The 19531-nt window shown below is 31.4% G+C and overlaps 4 protein-coding genes across 8 annotated transcripts in view; 3 read left to right on the top strand and 1 right to left on the bottom strand.

The window, feature by feature from the left end:
- The first annotated feature begins 2667 nt into the window (after positions 1-2667).
- On the top strand, positions 2668-6934 carry LOC101510949 (endoglucanase 25). Its single transcript, XM_004486358.3, has 6 exons — positions 2668-3233; positions 3834-4147; positions 4593-5054; positions 5279-5414; positions 5513-5685; positions 6210-6934. Exons 1-6 carry the CDS (start codon positions 2858-2860, stop codon positions 6609-6611), a joined length of 1863 nt encoding a protein of 620 aa, XP_004486415.1. The 5' UTR covers positions 2668-2857; the 3' UTR covers positions 6612-6934.
- A 131-nt stretch (positions 6935-7065) lies between these two features.
- Positions 7066-13047, top strand: LOC101510624 (MLO-like protein 13). 3 transcript variants are annotated; one of them, XM_004486357.4, is made up of 14 exons: positions 7066-7516; positions 8382-8439; positions 8952-9160; positions 9304-9420; positions 9525-9582; positions 9669-9754; positions 10947-11021; positions 11129-11217; positions 11319-11368; positions 11453-11493; positions 11592-11792; positions 12454-12521; positions 12604-12664; positions 12795-13047. In XM_004486357.4, exons 1-14 carry the CDS (start codon positions 7397-7399, stop codon positions 12957-12959), a joined length of 1398 nt encoding a protein of 465 aa, XP_004486414.1. In that variant the 5' UTR covers positions 7066-7396; the 3' UTR covers positions 12960-13047. The 3 variants fall into 3 exon arrangements, with proteins under 3 accessions (XP_004486414.1, XP_012569588.1, XP_073225916.1); XM_073369815.1 differs by lacking the exon at positions 7066-7516 and adding an exon at positions 8657-8694 and having other exon boundaries at positions 8408-8439; XM_012714134.3 differs by lacking the exon at positions 12604-12664.
- A 776-nt stretch (positions 13048-13823) lies between these two features.
- On the top strand, positions 13824-16172 carry LOC101510294 (protein TIC 20-IV, chloroplastic-like). The gene is made up of 3 exons (XM_004486356.4): positions 13824-13977; positions 14995-15080; positions 15381-16172. Exons 1-3 carry the CDS (start codon positions 13928-13930, stop codon positions 16034-16036), a joined length of 792 nt encoding a protein of 263 aa, XP_004486413.1. The 5' UTR covers positions 13824-13927; the 3' UTR covers positions 16037-16172.
- A 2106-nt stretch (positions 16173-18278) lies between these two features.
- LOC101509767 (uncharacterized) overlaps positions 18279-19531 on the bottom strand; it is a 4717-nt gene continuing 3464 nt past the window's right edge. For all 3 annotated transcript variants that reach the window (XM_012713951.3, XM_004486354.4, XM_012713946.3), the window contains 2 exons: positions 19500-19531; positions 18279-18667 (listed from right to left, as the gene is read on the bottom strand). In XM_012713951.3, the coding sequence (XP_012569405.1) occupies positions 18439-18667; positions 19500-19531 (261 nt within the window). In that variant the 3' untranslated portion in view covers positions 18279-18438. The remainder of the gene's footprint in view (positions 18668-19499) is intronic.

Here is a 19531-nt window from a genome sequence, read left to right as displayed (position 1 = left end):
ATCACATTTACTTCAAAAAAGAAAAATAATATTATAATTATATTAATAACGCGTAGAAAAATAATGGTTGGAGAGTGAAAGAAAAGAAGGTACGTAGTAAGTGGCTTTCTTTGAGTGTCGGCAAACCTTTGGTTAAAAACTAAAGCTCAAATGTCGTGCTTGCTTTTTATTAAAGCTTTTCATATACTATATAAAATACAAATAAATAATAACAACAACAAAGTAAAAAGGCATATTCCTCAATATATTTTACTTTTTATTTTTATTTTTTATTTTGAGGTAAAAATCTAAATTTACAGACCATTTAAAATTTTTTTCCATAAAAAAAAAAATTTACTTCAAGATTCCATATACTTTTTTCTACGATAAATTACTATTTTAATATCTATTACCATTGGGTGATTAGATTATTACTAATTTTGTGTTGGTACTATGCGGATTAGATTATTTTAATTATCAATTTTTTATTTATTTAATTTAACAAATAATAAATATATCATAAATAATTTATATAATAGTGATATTTTAAATTCAAATTTTAAATAAAATATTTAATATAATAATATCAATATTTTTAACGTAATATTTAAACACTAATCACAAATATTTAATTGAGTACAATACAAGATCCATACAAACAAATGAATGGTACCAACCAACCCATTTGTATGAAAATTTTCATGAAAAATAATTATATCAAATTGATAACAATAATTAAAGAAAATTTAACCAAAAAAATTAATTATTGTTGGAATTAGAAGGAGAAGAGAATGGATGCTGGGTTTTAGACAGAGTGTCTCATTCAATCAGCGAGCTGGTCAGTAGTCAGCGTCTTATACCTAATTAATTTAATTTCCTTAGCAATTAAAAAACCTCATGAAATCGTAACAAAATAAAAAAAGAATAATCCTACTACTACTATATGAAAGCAAAATCACAACTCACATGACATAAAATATTAGCCAATAATCAAGAGATAACGCCAAGAGTGCACCGTCACTACCGTCCAAGAAAGTGACCAAAAACATTTGTCTTTTCAACCAAAAATGTCCATTCCAACTAATCCATAAATCAAGCAAAATTAATATAGACAACTTTAATTCATAATATACAGACAATCAAGTTCTTTGGTGCAAGTGATAAGTGTGTTTTGGCTAAGAATATATATTTTTTGAGTCAATTGGCTAAGAATATGTCTAATGCAAAATAAAATTTAAATTTCCTTTACCAATAAAAAATGTCACATAAAATTTTAAAATTCTTAATATATATTCACTCCAATGCAATAGTCCAAACTATATGAGCATGGTTTATTTACTTTAATTAGATTGTATTAAATAACTATTATCTATTAGGTTTATTTACTTTTGTTGTGTGTTTGTGTCTAATTTGCATACTAATAAAATTAGAATACACATTAAAAGCCATGTGTTCACTATATGATTAATGTAAGTTTCCTATGTTTAAACTTATTAATCACAAATATTTTTCATTTGGATTAATTAACTGTAATTTTCATATATTAAACTATAAATAAATTATATTTAGTGGTCACATTCTTTCTCTTTCTTTGGTATCCTTAACATAAAAAAAAAGGGGAATTTAAGATTATTTTTTGTTCGAAATGACTTATTTATATCGTTTTTCTCTATCATTTTACTTAAATAATTAATTTTTAAATAAATTAATTTCTTTCTTCTGTATTTTTCTATTATCTTTTCCATTAAATGCAACATTGTTTTATTTTTTTATCTTGTTGTGCTGTTTATTTTATTTTGATTTGTAGATTTAATTTGATCTAGTACATGCAAATTCAATAAATGATTTAAGCATTATCAATATTACATATAGGATGATATGAATATTTCGATCACTTTAATTTTATCAAATTTGTAAGTATTTTATATTTTTATGATACTAACCTGGATATTATGAGTTTATTCGCATATTCATCATTTTCGTTTTTAACGAATTTATATTTATATTATTCTTAATCAATGTACTATTTTAATTTAAATAAATAAATATTATTTTTTAAGTAAAAAAAGCTATAAATAAATTTGAACCTCTAAAAATTAGGTTAATCAATTATATAACACTTGATATATTTACTAATTCATTAATAATTTATTGAGCATAATTACTTGAACAATTTATTATATTAGTAATTTGCCTTCAATTATTGTCGTAAAAATTGATCAAATTTTTAGTTGTTGAATTAACACAACCAAAAAGGAAAGAAAAAAAAAAACACACATTTGCTAGAATTTAAGCATCCAAAGTAGTATGTGCAATTTTTTTTTTTAAAGTATTACATTAATGACAAATAAAATCTTTACCAAAATAATTAGATTAATTAGTTTTCACACTCGATCTAGTCATCAATACTTTATTAAGCACAGTTACTTGCATATTGATTATTTTAGTAATTCACTTTTTAATTATTGTTGTAAATATGAACCAATTTTAGTTGTTGTAGTAACAACCAAAAGGAAAAAATAAATAAAAAAATATCCCCTCCCATTTGCTAGAACTTTAAGCATCCAAAAGTATATTAATATTAATAATGATAAATAAAATCCTTACCCAAAAAATGAAATTGAAGAAAATAAAAAAAAAAAAAAAAGGAAAGAAGAAAATTATATAAAAAGAATGACATGAGGCAGCTAAAAACCAGCAAGCACAATGGACTCATTAGCTTAGCTCATTCACAGTTCAAACTCACACCACTTCTAGAGAGAGAAACAAAGCATTGTAGAGAGAGAGAGAAACACATTTATTCACAATCAATAATTAACTCTTCTCACATCTCATCTCTTCACTTCAATCTTGTTTCTGTGTCATAATCTTCAATAGTATGTACGGTAGGGATCCATGGGGTGGTCCGTTGGAGATCAACGCCACCGACTCAGCCACCGACGAAGATCGGAGCCGGAATCTTCAGGAACTTGACAGAGCAGCTTTGTCACGTCCGTTGGATGAAACTCAACAGAGTTGGTTACTGGGTCCCACTGAACAGAAGAAGAAGAAGAAGTATGTAGATCTGGGTTGTATCATTGTTAGCCGCAAGATCTTCGTTTGGACTGTTGGAATAATTGTTTTTGCTGCTTTTGTTGCTGGTTTTGTTACTCTTATTGTTAAAACTGTTCCTCGTCATCATCATAAACATCCTCCTCCTGATAATTATACACTTGCGCTTCATAAGGCTCTTATGTTCTTCAATGCCCAAAAATGTAAGCTTTTTTCTCAATGTCCTCTTCATTTTGTTTTGTTGGGACTTACTAATTTGGTCAATTTTTATTTTTTATGAAAGTGGGTTTTTTATATATGGTATTTTACTTGATTTGTTATGTGATTCATTTTTATGTTATGATTCATATAGGGACCAATAGTGTAAAGTTTGATTTTTTATGAAAATGGTTTTTTTTTATTTTTTATTTTTTTGTATGTTATTTTAGTTGATTTGGTTTGTGATTCATTTCTCTATGTGTCATAGAGGGACTAATAGTGTAAAGTTTGATTTTTTATCTTGTGATCTTGGAGAGATCAGCCCCTTAAATGAAAAAGTTTGATTTTTTATTTGCTTTTTATGTTATGTTATCTCAATTTGATTAGTGAATTTTGTCAAAAAAAGAAGTTTGATATGTGACTAATAGTGTAAATTTTGATTTATGATGAAAATGGGTTTTTATGTTGTTTTAGTTGATTTGTTTTGTGGTTTAATTATATTTTGTTTGTCAAGTAGGGACTAATTGTGTAAAGTTTGATTTTTGATGAAAATGGGTCTTTTTATTTGTTATCTTAATTTGATTTATGTTTGTGGGTTTATGCAGCTGGGAAACTTCCAAAGCATAACAATGTTTCTTGGAGGGGGACCTCAGGTATGCAAGATGGAAAGGGTGATGGTGTTTCTGCTGCAATCAAGGATCTGGTTGGTGGTTATTATGATGCTGGTGATGCCATCAAGTTTAATTTTCCTGCTGCTTTTTCCATCACCATGTTGAGTTGGAGTGTCATTGAGTATAGTGGTAAGTATGAAGCTACAGGGGAGCTTGATCATGTCAAGGATATTATTAAATGGGGTACTGATTATTTTCTCAAGACATTCAATAGTACAGCTGATACCATTACCACCATTGCTGCACAGGTAACCAACCATCTTGCTTTTAACTGTTGAGTTTTTTAATTTGGATTTGGGAATTGATTCTATACTTGTTTTGTTAAGTTGTGTCTATTTTGGTTGGTTGTTTTATGATGTATCATAGAAAGAGAATATCTTTAGTCAGTTTACATTGTTGATGTAATAGAATTAGTATATGTTTGGATTGGCGGGGAGTTTGGTTAAATTGCAGCGAGTTTGCCTAAAACAAAGTGGCACACCGTGTTTCTGTCAATCCAAACATGCACTTAGTTCTTTGAGGTAGTGTTACATAAGATAAGAGTGTGGATCTCATTTGTGGTATGACTAAAGTGTCTATTTTGATCTATCGTTGTGATATGTCTTAGAAAGAGATGGTTTAGTCAATTTTACCTTCTTGATTGCTGAAATTCTTTGTGACTGTGGATCTCATGTGTTCAGTATTCTTTGACAGGTTGGGGATGGAGATACCTCAGGGGGAAGTACGACTCCCAATGATCACTACTGCTGGATGCGCCCAGAGGACATTGACTACGACAGGCCAGTCACTGAATGCCACAGTTGTTCTGATCTTGCTGCGGAAATGGCTGCTGCTTTGGCTGCTGCATCCATTGTTTTCAAAGACAACAAAGTCTATTCCAAGAAACTTGTTCACGGTGCCACTACACTCTTTAAATTTTCTCGGGATCAGAGAGGAAGATACAGTGCAGGTAATTCCCAGGCTTCGATATTCTACAATTCTACCGGCTACTGGGATGAGTTTGTTTGGGGAGGCGCATGGATGTACTTTGCAACTGGAAATAACTCGTACCTAAAGCTTGCTACTACTCCCGGCCTTGCTAAGCATGCTGGTGCTTTCTGGGGTGGCCCTGATTATGGTGTACTGAGCTGGGATAACAAGCTTGCTGGTGCTCAGGTAATTTTGTAGGCATCATGTTTACTCAGTTTGTTGGTTGTAAATTTGATTCACATGAACAGACAACAAGAAGGAAGTTGAACTCCTTACTTACAGTTTCCTTGTCTAAATTGATATGACAAATTTCTTAGCGTTTATTCTTAATATCACCATATCATTGCTGGTCGTAGCAATTTTGGTGGAATTACATTTTGACTAACTTGATTTCGACATTTTGTAATTAGGTTCTTCTTAGTAGATTGAGGTTATTCTTGAGTCCTGGGTATCCATATGAAGAAATTTTAAGGACCTTCCACAATCAGACCAGCATAGTCATGTGCTCCTTCCTACCTGTTTTCACAAGCTTTAACAGAACCAAAGGTAACAATTCTTACTTCAAAGCTTTCAACCGGGCACCAGAGTCCATGATTTTCAAAATTCAGTTCTGATGCAGATGTTGGTATTTTTTATGCACACAGGAGGCTTGATTCAATTAAACCATGGTAGGCCTCAGCCTCTCCAATATGTTGTCAATGCAGCCTTTTTGGCTACCTTATATAGTGATTACCTCGATGCTGCTGATACACCTGGATGGTATTGTGGTCCTAACTTCTTCTCAACCAATGTTCTCCGCGAGTTTGCCAAAACCCAGGTATGTATATGCTATGCTGCCCTTTTGTTGAGTTAGTGTGTTTTTGGTTTCGTGGCATAGAGAGACAAAGGTGATTGCAGACACATAAATAGCTCGCTTGTTTCTGCGGTGATAAGACTCCCAACGTGAGTCTGTGTAGAAGCTTCAAGTGATAGACTCGAATTTACCGCAAGTTTAATATGCATTCACTGTGAAAACAAACACTCTAAAAAATTGATTTTGACATGTTTGAGTGATGTTCATGGAAAATGATTTTGCCGCTAAAATTGATTCCACCTTGAAGTTATAATTTGTAGCTTTTAACTCCGAATGTGGTTTTTTATACTCAAATTTTTGTTCTTTCACGTGGATGTATATATAAACATAAATCACTTCAAATTCGACTCACTTTTAATTAAAATAAATTTCTATTACTACAAAAGCAAACACACTTATATGTGGGAGCTATCTCTTCTTGACATGAGTGTCTAATCACTATTAATGCTGGCTAATTTTTCTTTTTGCTTTCGTGTGTATTTTTGCAGATTGATTACATCCTTGGGAAGAACCCGCGGAAAATGAGCTATATTGTAGGTTTTGGTAATAATTATCCAAAACATGTCCATCATAGAGGTGCATCTATACCAAAGAACAAGGTTAAGTATAACTGTAAAGGTGGATGGAAATGGAGGGACACATCAAAGCCAAATCCAAATACAATCGTTGGTGCCATGGTTGCTGGTCCTGACAGGCATGATGGTTTCCACGATGTTCGCATGAACTACAACTACACAGAGCCAACTCTTGCCGGAAATGCTGGCTTAGTAGCAGCGTTAGTCGCATTGTCAGGTGACAGAAGCATACCGATTGACAAAAATACCCTTTTCTCTGCTGTTCCCCCGATGTTTCCAACACCGCCGCCACCTCCAGCACCATGGAAACCATAAGGTTTCATGCCATTCATCATCTTTTTTTTCCTGCAAGTACCACTAATGACTTGAGTGCATTGTATCAACTGAAAGTTCAAGGTAAATTTTGAAGACAAGGCCATAGAGAAATGGGATACTGTGGCTAATGGTGACTTGGAAGTAGAATTAAGACTTGATAAATTGGTACTTGAGAGTGTCTCTTTGTTTAATTTTTTCTTTCTTTTGTGATATAGATAGTATATATGTATCAAAACCAAATCTTGTATTCTTTAAACATAAAAACTGAACAGCTTGTAATTGTTTGACAGTTTCATCTAATGTGGTTACAGTTTTACTCTTCACTTTTTTATTATACCTCTATTCTATTTTATAATATGCATGCACAAGCATAGTTGTACGTCGCTCGTGTTAGAAATTAACTTGGCTTTATGAGTGTGTGCGCGCTCACAGATACACCACTTCTTCATAGCTTGTTTTTATCTGTTTATGAAAGTTTTTTATCTCAGAAAAAGAAAACCAATAAAAACAAACACTTGTATCATGGGTGTGAAACAAGTTATGTTATTTTATCATGATATAATTGTGACCAGAAAGAATCTGGTTCCACTTTTTTATGCCAACTCCATTTAGGTGTGCATATGCCTTGATGCCTAGGAAAAACATCCCTTGCTTGCTGGAATACATAAAGTGAGCAGAATATATTTTCCTTAACTACCATCACTTATTGTCCAATATGTATATACTAAACAGGAAAAAGAATTGTCTTCAACTATCTCTCTGCCAAAACTGTATTGCTAAAAAACATGGCCGAAGAACTGAACCAGTCTCTTGAATATACACCAACATGGATTGTTGCGGTTGTTTGCTCCATCATTGTTTTCATCTCTCTGTGCGCTGAGCGTGCCCTTCACTACCTTGGAAAGGTAAACCAACAACACATATTTGATATTTTCACATTTTTGCGACCTTCACGATCCAAATCTATTTTTTAGCATTTTTGATAGTTTTGGATATATTTAACGGTTGATGTAAAACAATGCCACTAATCGAGGGCTAGAACATTGACTCCATTTTGATATTTGAGTTTGTACTTGTTTGGTTTGGTGTTTGCAATTGAATTTGTGTGTTTTGATGCCTCTTAGACACGACTTTTCGAAGCTACATATTCCTCCTTCACGTTGAACATGCGTTAGGTGGGATGTCCACCGTAGTTCCAAACACATGCTTTGTAAAGACGATAATTATTTTCTTTCCTCCCTAGGAGCCAATCCAACTAATTACTTTTGCATGGAGCCAATCCAACTAATTACTTTTGCATGAAAACAAATCTATTGTAAGCTAACGAGAGTGTTTTCTTGTGATTTAATTCAGCTTTTGCAAATTGGAATGATACATTTTAATCAAATTTGCTTGCATAATCTAAAATAGGGTTTAGGGTCATTTCAATTGTGACTTACTAGTTACTCTAAAATTTCTCTGTTAATTATTTTAGTAACACATAGCTATGGCTCTGGCGGTTGAGGTGGAAACGATTTGAAAATGATTAAAAGCACAACTTAATGCACAAAGAAATGAGATTTTTCATTTTTATATAAAACTCTTCAGAGCATAAGAATGTTATTTAACTGTTTATGTATTAAAAGGGTATGACACATAACGGATGAGCTTTATTTAAATCCATTCTGGAGCTTACCCTCAAGCATCTTGTTCTAAGGGAGTTATATAATTTCCTTTTCTTAATGACTTAGTTTGTTCATGATGTGTTTTTTGTTGGGTTGGATTTTACAGTTCTTGAAGAAGAGAAGTCAGACAGCATTATATGAAGCCTTAACAAAATTGGAAGAAGGTAGTTTCTTATGTAAGATTGAACTTAATCAATTGTCTGGTATCAAAGTTCTTTATGATGGGTTGAAGCATCATATTATTCTTCAATGTTGACATTTTGACCTGCAAAGAATTTTATGTGTGAACTTGAATTTGTAATCAATTGATATTGCCCCATTTCCTTGCTACAAATCATTAAATCGATGCTGACACTAGTTGTCTTAACCCTTCGGTTCCAGAGGAAAGGAGCTATGGTAATCTGTAATTCGGCTGGGAGGTAAGTAAAGTCTGGTTAAAGATTGTTCTAACCAGACTTCGAACTTGGGTAAATAAGTTATTAAACAAATTTAGAGACTCAGAATAAATCTTTTGAATAAAGAAAGTAAATATTAGTAATGATTGTATTTTGAAGTGGGAAACACAATCTTTGTACTCAATTCCTATTGAACCTTCAGTGATAATTTTTCTGCATCACTATTTTAACATGATTCATTAGCCTAATGTATGTCTTCCTTTGTGTGTTTTTTTTACCAGAGTTGATGCTTTTAGGTTTCATTTCCCTTCTCTTAACCGTCTTTCAAGGTCTAATAAGCGACATTTGCATCACACCTAAGCATGCAACTCAAATGCTTCCATGCAAGAGGTCTGATGAAGGTTTAGAGCATGAGATACACTATGATACTATAATCAACAAAAGAAGGCTTTTTTCTTCAGATTCCGGTTCGCAGCATTGTAGGCAAGAGGTAATAGTTGATGAATTTTATTATGATTCATTTAAGTTTGCTGATGAAATTACTGACAAAGAATATTGAAATCGTGTAAAATTGGAAGAAAAAAAATTCTCAAGTCCAAGCAGATTGAAACAAATTCATTGCTTTCTATGCAGGGGAAGGTACCACTGTTATCACTGGAAGCATTGCATCATCTTCACATTTTCATCTTTGTATTGGCTGTTGTACATGTAGTATTCTGTGTGGTAACAATGATTCTTGGAGGTGTAAGGGTAATAATGTCAATTGATGAATCTGATAGTATAGTGCTTACTAGTAAAAATATTAGTCTCTTATGAATTGCAGCATAGTTATGTTTATATTTTATGTGAAATAGATCCGTGAGTGGAAAAGCTGGGAAGATCATGCTCAGAGTATGGCAATAAGTTCAAGTGGTAATTTGAAATTTAAATTCCAGATGATCAATATATAAGAAAAGGAGCATTTTGGATTCCTAAGTTCTAGTTTTCCTCATATGCAGGTGAAACTCTTAGAGTAGAGGAAGCTGGGTTCTTCGATAAATATGCTCAAGGGTATTGGAGAAAAGCAGCTGTTGTTGGTTGGCTGGTAAGTTCTTGAATTCTCTATGCAGTTTTCTTCTTAACCTTATTAAGTCTTATACCAACTTTAATCTATAGTATGAATACGAATTATTCCTGCCTGAAATGTATTGAATGAATTGACACATTACCATGGAAGATATAAACTAAAAAATACTGTCATTTTAGTTAGAGTTGTTATTTTGACACAAATGTTGATTACAATTTGTATGGTAAACTCAATTTAAATGTGGTTAATTATGTTCAATAGATGCTTAATGAATATAACAAAGTGTTGCAATAACCGTCCTATAAACACAATTAATCATGATTTTGAACATCATTAATCACATAATCGTAGTAAATAGATATCATGTATAATATAACACTTGAGAATCATGTATATTTGAACATAATTTGGATGGTTAACGAATGTTATGCATATTTGAAGACTTAAAAATCGTGGTTAATGATGTTTAAAATTGTGGTTTATTGCATGGATGGTTAATAAGCTGCGACACCTTATCCCTGGGTTATTAGAAAATATCTTATAATTTTTTTTATATTATATTAGAGTATCTTGAGTTATTTCCTATGATCAATTTATAATCATAGAGATATCTTAGAATATCTCTCATTATTTTTATGATTTGTTCCTGATTTAGGATTGAATCTATGTTTCTCTATAAATAGAGATTAGTATTGAGTTTTTTATAATCAAGAATAAAACTATTATCAATAATATTCAAACCCTTATTATTTTATCTTCTCATTTTCTTTAAAATCACACGATTTCAACATTTTAAAAAATATAATTTTTCTTTATAACTCGCGAACCCAACCAACCCACTCATATTTGGGTTAGTTTGATTCGGGTTTGACGTAAAAATTACGGATTGAAAACTCAACCCAACCCAATAAAATTTGATCGGTTCAGGTATCTGAGTTTGGCAAAAAAAAAAGGTCCAACCCAACCCGCGTACACCCATGTACGTCCCTAATTTTGGAGTATACGTCCCTAATTTTGGAGTATCCGAGCTTCATAGATTAAAAATGAAGTTTTTCCCAACCTCAGATATAAGATGAATTAAGATATCATATATAAGGCATGTTTGCATAATTGGAAAGCTTGATTGGATTCTAACCGAATATACAGAAGACTGAACATAGATGAATTAAGATAAGATGTACTCACCTTCAGTTTGGGTTTGCATTTGCAGAGATCATTCTTCAAACAATTCTATGGATCTGTTACAAAGTACGACTACCTTGCGCTGCGGCATGGATTTATCAAGGTTACAATCATTTCAAATTATATATGGTTAATCTCTCAGCAAATAATTAATTTCATCGAATGTACATGATATAAGATATATTATTTGTATTGTAACATTTTTTCCAGGAACACTGCCCGAACAAGCCCAGTTTTGATTTTCATAGTTATATGATAAGGACACTTGAAATTGACTTCAAAAGAGTTGTAGGCATAAGGTGAGGGTTCAAAGTCTCAAACATGTTTATTTCTGTTTTGTTTAATGCAAGAAACATTGATTTCTAAACCAACCATTCTTAATTGTTTTACCTTACCATAGTTGGTACCTGTGGCTGTTTGTTGTGCTGTTTTTGCTGTTGAATCTTGAAGGTAAACAAAAGGATTCTCTTTAGCAATATTTTATTTAACAATAGCATTTTAAAATCTATGTATTGATATGAGTTTACTATGCAGGCTGGCACACTTATTTCTGGTTAGCCTTTTTACCATTGATAGTAAGTGACCAAATTCTTCTCAAATGAGTATTTTGTTAGCATTACTATTGAAGAGTGGAATATTAGTGAGACTTATGTTCAGCATGGTGATGAAACAGATTCTACTTCTTGTGGGGGCAAAGTTAGAGCATATAATCACTCGTTTAGCCCAAGAGGCGGTAGCAAATGTAGACCGGACTGAACGAGTGAAACCATCCGATGAATACTTTTGGTTTGGCCGCCCCGCCATTGTCCTACACTTACTTCACTTCACTTTGTTTCAAAACGCGTTTGAGATCGCATTTTTCTTCTGGATTTGGGTGAGTATTTTCGCTCTAAACTTCCCTTTCAAATCAAAAATATATTTTGCAATTTTATTTTTCTACTATTACGTGAAGGTGACTTTTAGCGCAATGGTAATGTTGTTGCATTGTGTCACATGTTCAAATTCTAAAAACAACCTTTCCGCTTGTGGGGATAAGGTTGTGTAAATCTATCTTGCCAAGGAAAATGGATCATCTACTATCGTATTTATGGTGCAACCAACTGTAAGCTATTAGATATAAATTTTCTCTCTCTAAATCGAACAGTCTACAACTGGCTATACCATAAAGTTAATTGTAGATGATCCAATCTACCTGTTTAGACCCCATCTGAAGGGAGCCTCGTGTGTAGATTGAATGCATGTAGTCAAAATTGTATGCAGTCTTGTAGTCAGTGTTTTCTACTCGTCCGAACATGATCAAACAATTCAGATTTAAAGCAAATTTATTATTTTTAAAATTCAAGCTATAAATTTGGACCAACCGATCTTTGATCGAATAGTTTGGAAAACACTGATAGACTACATACAATCCTGATCCTTCGTGTATTAAATCTCCATTTATCTCTCTTGGAGAAAACCATTATAGAATTTAATTTTAGTTAACTTAGCAAATCTTTTTGTCTATACTTCTAACATTAAGTTTGTCCCCTATGCAGTGCACATATGGATTTGATTCATGCATTATGGAGAAAATAGCCTACGTCATCCCAAGACTTATAATGGGGTAACATACTCTTTACAATGATAATTAAAAAATGTACTCTTGCTCAATTCTCATCTCATTTCTTAGTTGTAATGTTATGCAGTGTAATTGTTCAAGTGCTTTGCAGTTACAGCACCTTGCCCCTTTACACTATTGTAACTCAGGTCGGAATAATCTATATAGACATGCATTTCTGAATTAGATTCATAAGAAAAAAAATTCTTTAAAAGCATAATATATAGGTTTTGATCAAAACACTAACATTTTTGTTTAATATCCACTCAATTCGAGCAGATGGGTAGCAGTTACAAGAAGTTTGATGATATGGGGGAATCATCTTCTTTGTTCCATAGAATGACCAAAGAATCAAATCAACATCCTCAAATTGGTGAACAATCAATTATCATGATGGAAAATCATGCTATATCATCTACAATTGAGCTTTCACATACTGTCTAATCTCCTTTGGAGAGACCTAATACATTCAATACTTTATTCTTATTCTTTGACAAATATTTTTTTAGCATGAATTCATCATTGTTTATTAGTCCCTTGGCATTATTTATTGGTCCTTTTAAATTTAAATATCATTATAATTAAAGGAACTCTAAATTAACTACCAGTACTAGTTAGACATTTTTTTTTGTTGATAAATTTAACTTTAATAACACATTTTCTTTTTCAAATTCAAATTTTAAAAGTATAGGAGGGAATATTGAAAGTATGGATGAGAATATACTACATCGAATTAGGTTTTGCAAATTATTTTACAAAATATTAGGTTTAATCTAATTTTATATTTCATATGGCTTAACCTTTTCCAAAGTCTAACAAAAACTGAAAATATTTTAAAAGACTATTAATTTTCTTTACAAAAGTCTACGCCATTCAAACAGTTTTTTTGTAAATCGACTAATAAATTAATATATTAATGAATTTAAATCCTATTTTATAATACTGATTTTAAACATACCTAAAATATAGGTGTAATATTTATATCGAACTTTAAAATAAATTAATATATTTTAGATTGAGAAGTATTACCAATAAAATAATTAATATTTATATTTTAAAATTATTTAAGAAAAATAAGATCTCTTTACCTGAATGTATTTTAGATTGATAAGTATTATTCAAATGTCAAAAAAGATATATTATACAACAAAAATTCTAATATTTTAAAATAAATGACCGAGACAGATTAAATTAAATTTACATTTATGCATGATTTTGAAAATAACCATACAAAATATAATGTTATTTTCTGAGTAAATAAAATAAAATACTATTCTTTGTCTCCTTCAAATCCAAATATTTAATTATTTTATATTTACTAAAAAATACGAAATTTGCGAAAAGACACGTCGGTGTATCAACAAGAATAATAACGGAGGAAGAGTCGAGAAGAGAAGAAGAAGAAGAACACCATGGCGGCATCAGCAACTTCTCTTCTCCGCCTTCCTTCTCTTTCTCTCTGGTAACTAACTAACTAACTAACTTTTTATCATTTTCAAAAATGCTTTTTCGCTTATATCCATTATTACATATATTGTTTCTTATTTCATTTTTTTATTTTCCAATATCGTAAATTTTGATATTCACTTAATACTTTTTGCATATGTTAGTTACATGTTCGATTATTTGGTATCGTTAGGATCAGTGTTTATTCAATTTGAATTCAAAAATCCTCTTCTCTTTTTTTATAATCTCGTTTTGTTTTGTTTTCATTGTTAGAAATGCCAACAAGGGTTCACGATTATTCGCTTTCAATTTTGAAAATCATGGTTATCTTATCTATTAACATGTTTATTTTATTTTTCAAATGTCGTTCTTGCTTAGGGCGGTTTTAATTGGAAAAATGTTGTCTATGCTTCTTAGGTTTTATGTGGTGGTTCAAAAGTTTTCGGTATACTAGTTTTTAGAGTAAAATTTTAATTTTAGGTACTGTAGTTGTCACTGAGACGGGAATTTGGAATTTAGGAATGATTCTAGATAAAATAATTGTAGAGGAAGTTGGAGTTTTAGTGAGAAGATAGGTATTTCTGAAAATGTTGGATAAATCCTTCATCGGAAGCATGAGAGATGAAACCGTTGACACAAGAGAGAATATTTAACATACTAGAAACCGTTAGCTAAGCAGTGACAAAACAGAAAGCTTAATGAAAATTAAATGGATTAAATTAAACAAATGTGACTATAAAACGAACATATTAAAGTGAAGATTATATAATTGCCTAATAACCATTACACTTACAGTATGTAATGTATGTAACATATACAAGGGACTTTGTAATAGTACCAGGGAAGTTGAAAATCGGCATAGATGTTTGTGTTCTTACTGAAAGATGTAGAGTGATATAATTTCTTTTGTCAATCAATAGATGTTTGTTTCATGCCTCAGAATTGATGACTTTGGTGTTTGTGTGGTGTGCGTTATGTATGTTTTTCCTTGCGTATAGAACTCACAATTGATGTGTATTTTGTTTTTAATTAGGAATAAAGATTTGATTCCTGAAAGACGCAATACATTCTACAGGAAAAATAATCTTGACATCACAGCTCTCGCAGGGAGTTCTCTGGGTAAGTATGCAGCATGCCCAACATTCTTTTTTATAGATTTTTAAGTTTCAGGCAGTTGCATTAATATGATTTTGATCAAATATTAGATCTTACTGTAAGAGTAATCAAATAGGAGGATTCTTGAAACTTGTATGTTGAAGCTTATTTATTTCTTAACATTTTGTTTATTTTGATGCTAAGACATGAATAGATTTATACACTAACATCTAAATGCAACACTGTTTACATATTACATGTCTTATTCAACTACAACGCCCAAAAAATGTTTCTAGTTTTGTAATCCTCAAATTTTTATTTCAGGAAAATCAGCTACGCGGCTCACGGCTGTTTCATTTCCACCAAATACCGATAACCATGGTCACCTCTCACTAAGTGTTCCCATGTCTCGAAGATGCGGTTTGAGTACCCGTCCGCAAGCATATATATATCATTGGTCTGGCTTTCGAATTCCTGCAAATGCTGAGAAGCCAGAATGGTGGTGGAGGACTTTATCCTGTATACCCTATCTAATAGCATTGCAGATGTCTGCAACTGGGTTTTATCTAGAACCTTTGCTTGAAAAATTCCGATTATTCGAAAATGTGATCTTTTATATCCCAGGAGCTGTAAACCGATTGCCAACATGGTTCCCTATATTATACTGCTATTTGGCTATCGTGGTAGTCGTAAAAAATAAGGACTTCCCCCTTATCTTCAGATTCCATGTAATGATGGGAATGTTACTGGAAATAGCTCTGCAGATAGTATGGGTTGCAAGCAATTTCATGCCACTTATACACTTCAAGGGGACACTTGGGATGTATTACTGGGCTGCTGTCGCATTGGCCTATATTATCATAACCATGCATAGCATCAGGTGTGCTCTTCTTGGTACGTTTTCGAACATCCCTGTTATTAGTCAATCGGCTTTCCTTCATTCTCTATTTAGTTTAGGTGGGTTCCAGCGGCCTTTTTAGGAGAAGTAGTCAAGAGCATATATGTAATTTATATGTGGTTTTGCAGTTAAAGGAAGGATTGTCTTTATTGTTTGTAGACTATATAGTTGACATTTTATTATTATATAAAAAAATAAGGGATATCAAAATTTTGATACGGGTTTTTGTGATTGAGCTGTTGTTTTTCTTGTCTTTTGTCGTGCTAAAATTTTGGAACTGATAGCGTGTGATGTTTAGTGATACACTGATATCGTTAGCCGAAAGACCAACATAAATTAAATACAATGAAGCACAATGAAGATGTACTGTCTTCCAACATAGAGCTGATTCTTTATTGATATTTAGGATGTTGGTTTGATGTGTTGATGTCGTAAATCAGCTTTTGATAAGTCCTTCAAATCTTGTTATGCTATGGAGTTTTTATTTTTAGAATTTGCATTACAAAAACACACATGGAGCTGTTATGGATCTAATTTGAATTAAGCGATGCTGAACTTGGTATCTGATTTTTCCATTGGGCACATTTGTGTCTATCTTTCCACATGACAGTTCTAGACTTGGTATCAGGTTTTTATTACTTTCAATAAAACATGTATTTTAATGACTATGATGTACTTTTATTTTATATATATGCTAGGGCAGGTACATTTGCCATGCACGGGAAACATAATTGCATATGAAATTCATAATTTAAATGAATTACTTTTAATTTTGCAAATGAAGGTACGTAGTTTCTAGTAACAATATTTGGAATCGGTTGTTATGGATTATAAAAAATTATCTTGATATTTTTATTTTACGGAAAGATAATTTGTTGGCAGCTAAATTTGCCTCAACAAATGATGAGGCAATATAAGGACACTCCTCAAACCAAATAGTTTCAGCAGAAATTTCAGTATAGGTAAGTTGTGAGCAGAACTAGTAGTTTGCACAACAACACTAGAGAAAGAAAATGTATTAAGAAGCTTGCAACATTCATAAATAATAAAGGCAAAATACGATCAAGTCTCCTTTGATGCATGTATGGCGACAGCTCAAATCTCTAACAAATTGAAGAGTTGGATGTAGCCTCAAGGCTTCAGCCATATCTAAATTCGGATGAACATCAAAATTCTAATTAAATAGCTTCAAGAACCACACCTTCAGTATCTTATTATTGTTCCAATTCCCAAGCGTTATACATTGGACAAAACATCAACATTGATGTTATATCTACCTGGTACATTTTTAGAAAGACAATTAGAAAATTTAGATACTTCTAAAATATAACGAGAATATTATATTTTTGACTTAATTATCGTATTTTGATTCATTCATGAAGTTAGTTTTTTGACTTGAAATTTTAATTTTCTGGTATATTCTTCAAATTAAAAAATATACGTGTCAAGTTTTTATTAATACGATGTCTTTTTGCCACCTCAATGACTTCATATTAACAAGTTCATGTCAATAAAACTTATAGCATTACTACTTTTGGGTCTGAAAAATAAGCGAATGACTAAAGTATTTGAAGTTTAAATGGAGAATCAATTTTGTAAACAAGTAAAAATAGGAAATCAAAATTATAATCAAGTTTATATTTTTAAAACTATTTTTATAAAAGGTTGACATTTTTTTATAGATTAAATTTTGTTTTAGAACACGTAGTTATTATATTTTGCAAAAAAAAGAAACTTATATCCCTCGTAAACAAAGAAGTCTCACTCCATAGTTGTTTTTTTTTAATCTTTTTTGTTAGTGTATGTGTTGACGACATTATTAAAATATGTTTTCATTAGGTGAAAACTCAAATTTTTGTTTGCGTCACAAGTATCTTTTGTAAACTTTTATCGCTATAATTATATATTAATAAAAAAATTGTTAATGGCTATTTCGTTTCAGCATCTATATCGTAAAATTTACGCCGAAAGTATCAAAATTATGCTCGTTGTTTTTTGCAAAACAGAATAAATTTGTTTCCTTGCACAACTTTTGTTTTGGTCTTCGACTGGAAATGTAAGACTAAAAGCTTAGCCCAAAGGTGCTGGCTACAATGTTTTGGAGCAACAATAGTAAACACATTCTAGATTTATTTTAAAGTACTCTGCAATACCATTATATTATTAAATAATCAAATTAAAAAGTAAATACATGTTTGTTTATATTTATGAGCACTTAATTTGATAATATATCTTTTTCCAATTTATTATATTACCTACAGATTATTATGATTGCTGAATTGGTTTCTCGAAATGCGTTGGGGGATTTGCATAGGCTTACAGAATAAAAGAGAAACTGCTTATGCTTTTTCTATGATCTATCCCACATACTGATTCAGGTAATTACAAAAATGGGAGAGAGGAAGTAGTCCTAAACCAAATGTTAGATACATAAATATGAACACTGATATCGTGATAAATTGTGTAAGTGTAATGTAAAACCTTTCAATGGGATGCCTTTTTCATCTCAAGACTAGCATTCCCGGAAACAGAGGCAGCTTCTTCATTGACATCTGATATTTTGAGTTTATTAAGAGTCCTTTTTGCATAAACAGTGAAGCCAATAATGGTAACAACAGCAATGATGAAAGAAATAATGTTGTACACTATTTCCACTGTCGTCAAGTGATGCTTCCCATATTGTGCATCAGCTAAAGTCTTTATTAATCTACCACTGCACAATATTGACAACCACTAATAAAGATTAATATAAGGTGTCAACTCAAAAGTAAGAATTTGACTTCATAAATCTCAAGAGAGGAAGTTCAAATTTCCTCAAAAACAATTGTAAACTGACCATTAATTTCACTTTAATTGTAGTAATAACATTAATAAAGATTGACAGTTATAAGGTGGTTTAGACGTATTTGGTGAAAGACTTAGGAATTGGGAGGTACTAGTAAAAGGTGTTAGGTTCGATCCCCACCTCTAACATTCTAACAACTAACTTTGCAGTTCCAAAAAGAAAAAAGGATTAAAGATTAATAAATAACACAAGTTTAACTTTTAGGTTCAGTTATATTTGCATCAATGAAGTCATATTTGGCTCATATATATATATATATATATATATATATGTTGTGGTCAAAAAAAATTTAAGAATTTGATTTCGACTACTTGCCTCTCCAACCATAGAACGGTACAAGCAACATGTGCTGTTTACCACATAATAATAGTAATAATAATAATAACAATTTTTATTTCTTTCCAGTAAGTAATTGTGTTTAATTTCATTTGACTTTTGCTTGCCTAAAAGGGTGATACAGGAGAAGGGACGGATCAATTTATGTTAAAAGTATTGTCAAATAAGTGTAACGTCCAATCAAAATAAAATTAACTCTTGCTTTACACACAGGCACACCTTTGTCTCATTTTAAAAGAAAACATTAAATATTTCGAAAAAATGTGTACATTGATTTACATGAGAAAAATCATCTAGCTCTGCACCCTGCAACCATCTAAGTCTAACCATACCATAAACAGAAAATAATAAAAAAAGAACAAACCTGTAGATGTAGATGAAAGCTTCTGGCACCAT

Source organism: Cicer arietinum, chromosome 1 (assembly GCF_000331145.2).
Source record: "Cicer arietinum cultivar CDC Frontier isolate Library 1 chromosome 1, Cicar.CDCFrontier_v2.0, whole genome shotgun sequence".
Taxonomy (NCBI): domain Eukaryota; kingdom Viridiplantae; phylum Streptophyta; class Magnoliopsida; order Fabales; family Fabaceae; genus Cicer; species Cicer arietinum.
This window is presented reverse-complemented; position numbering and strand designations above follow the sequence as displayed.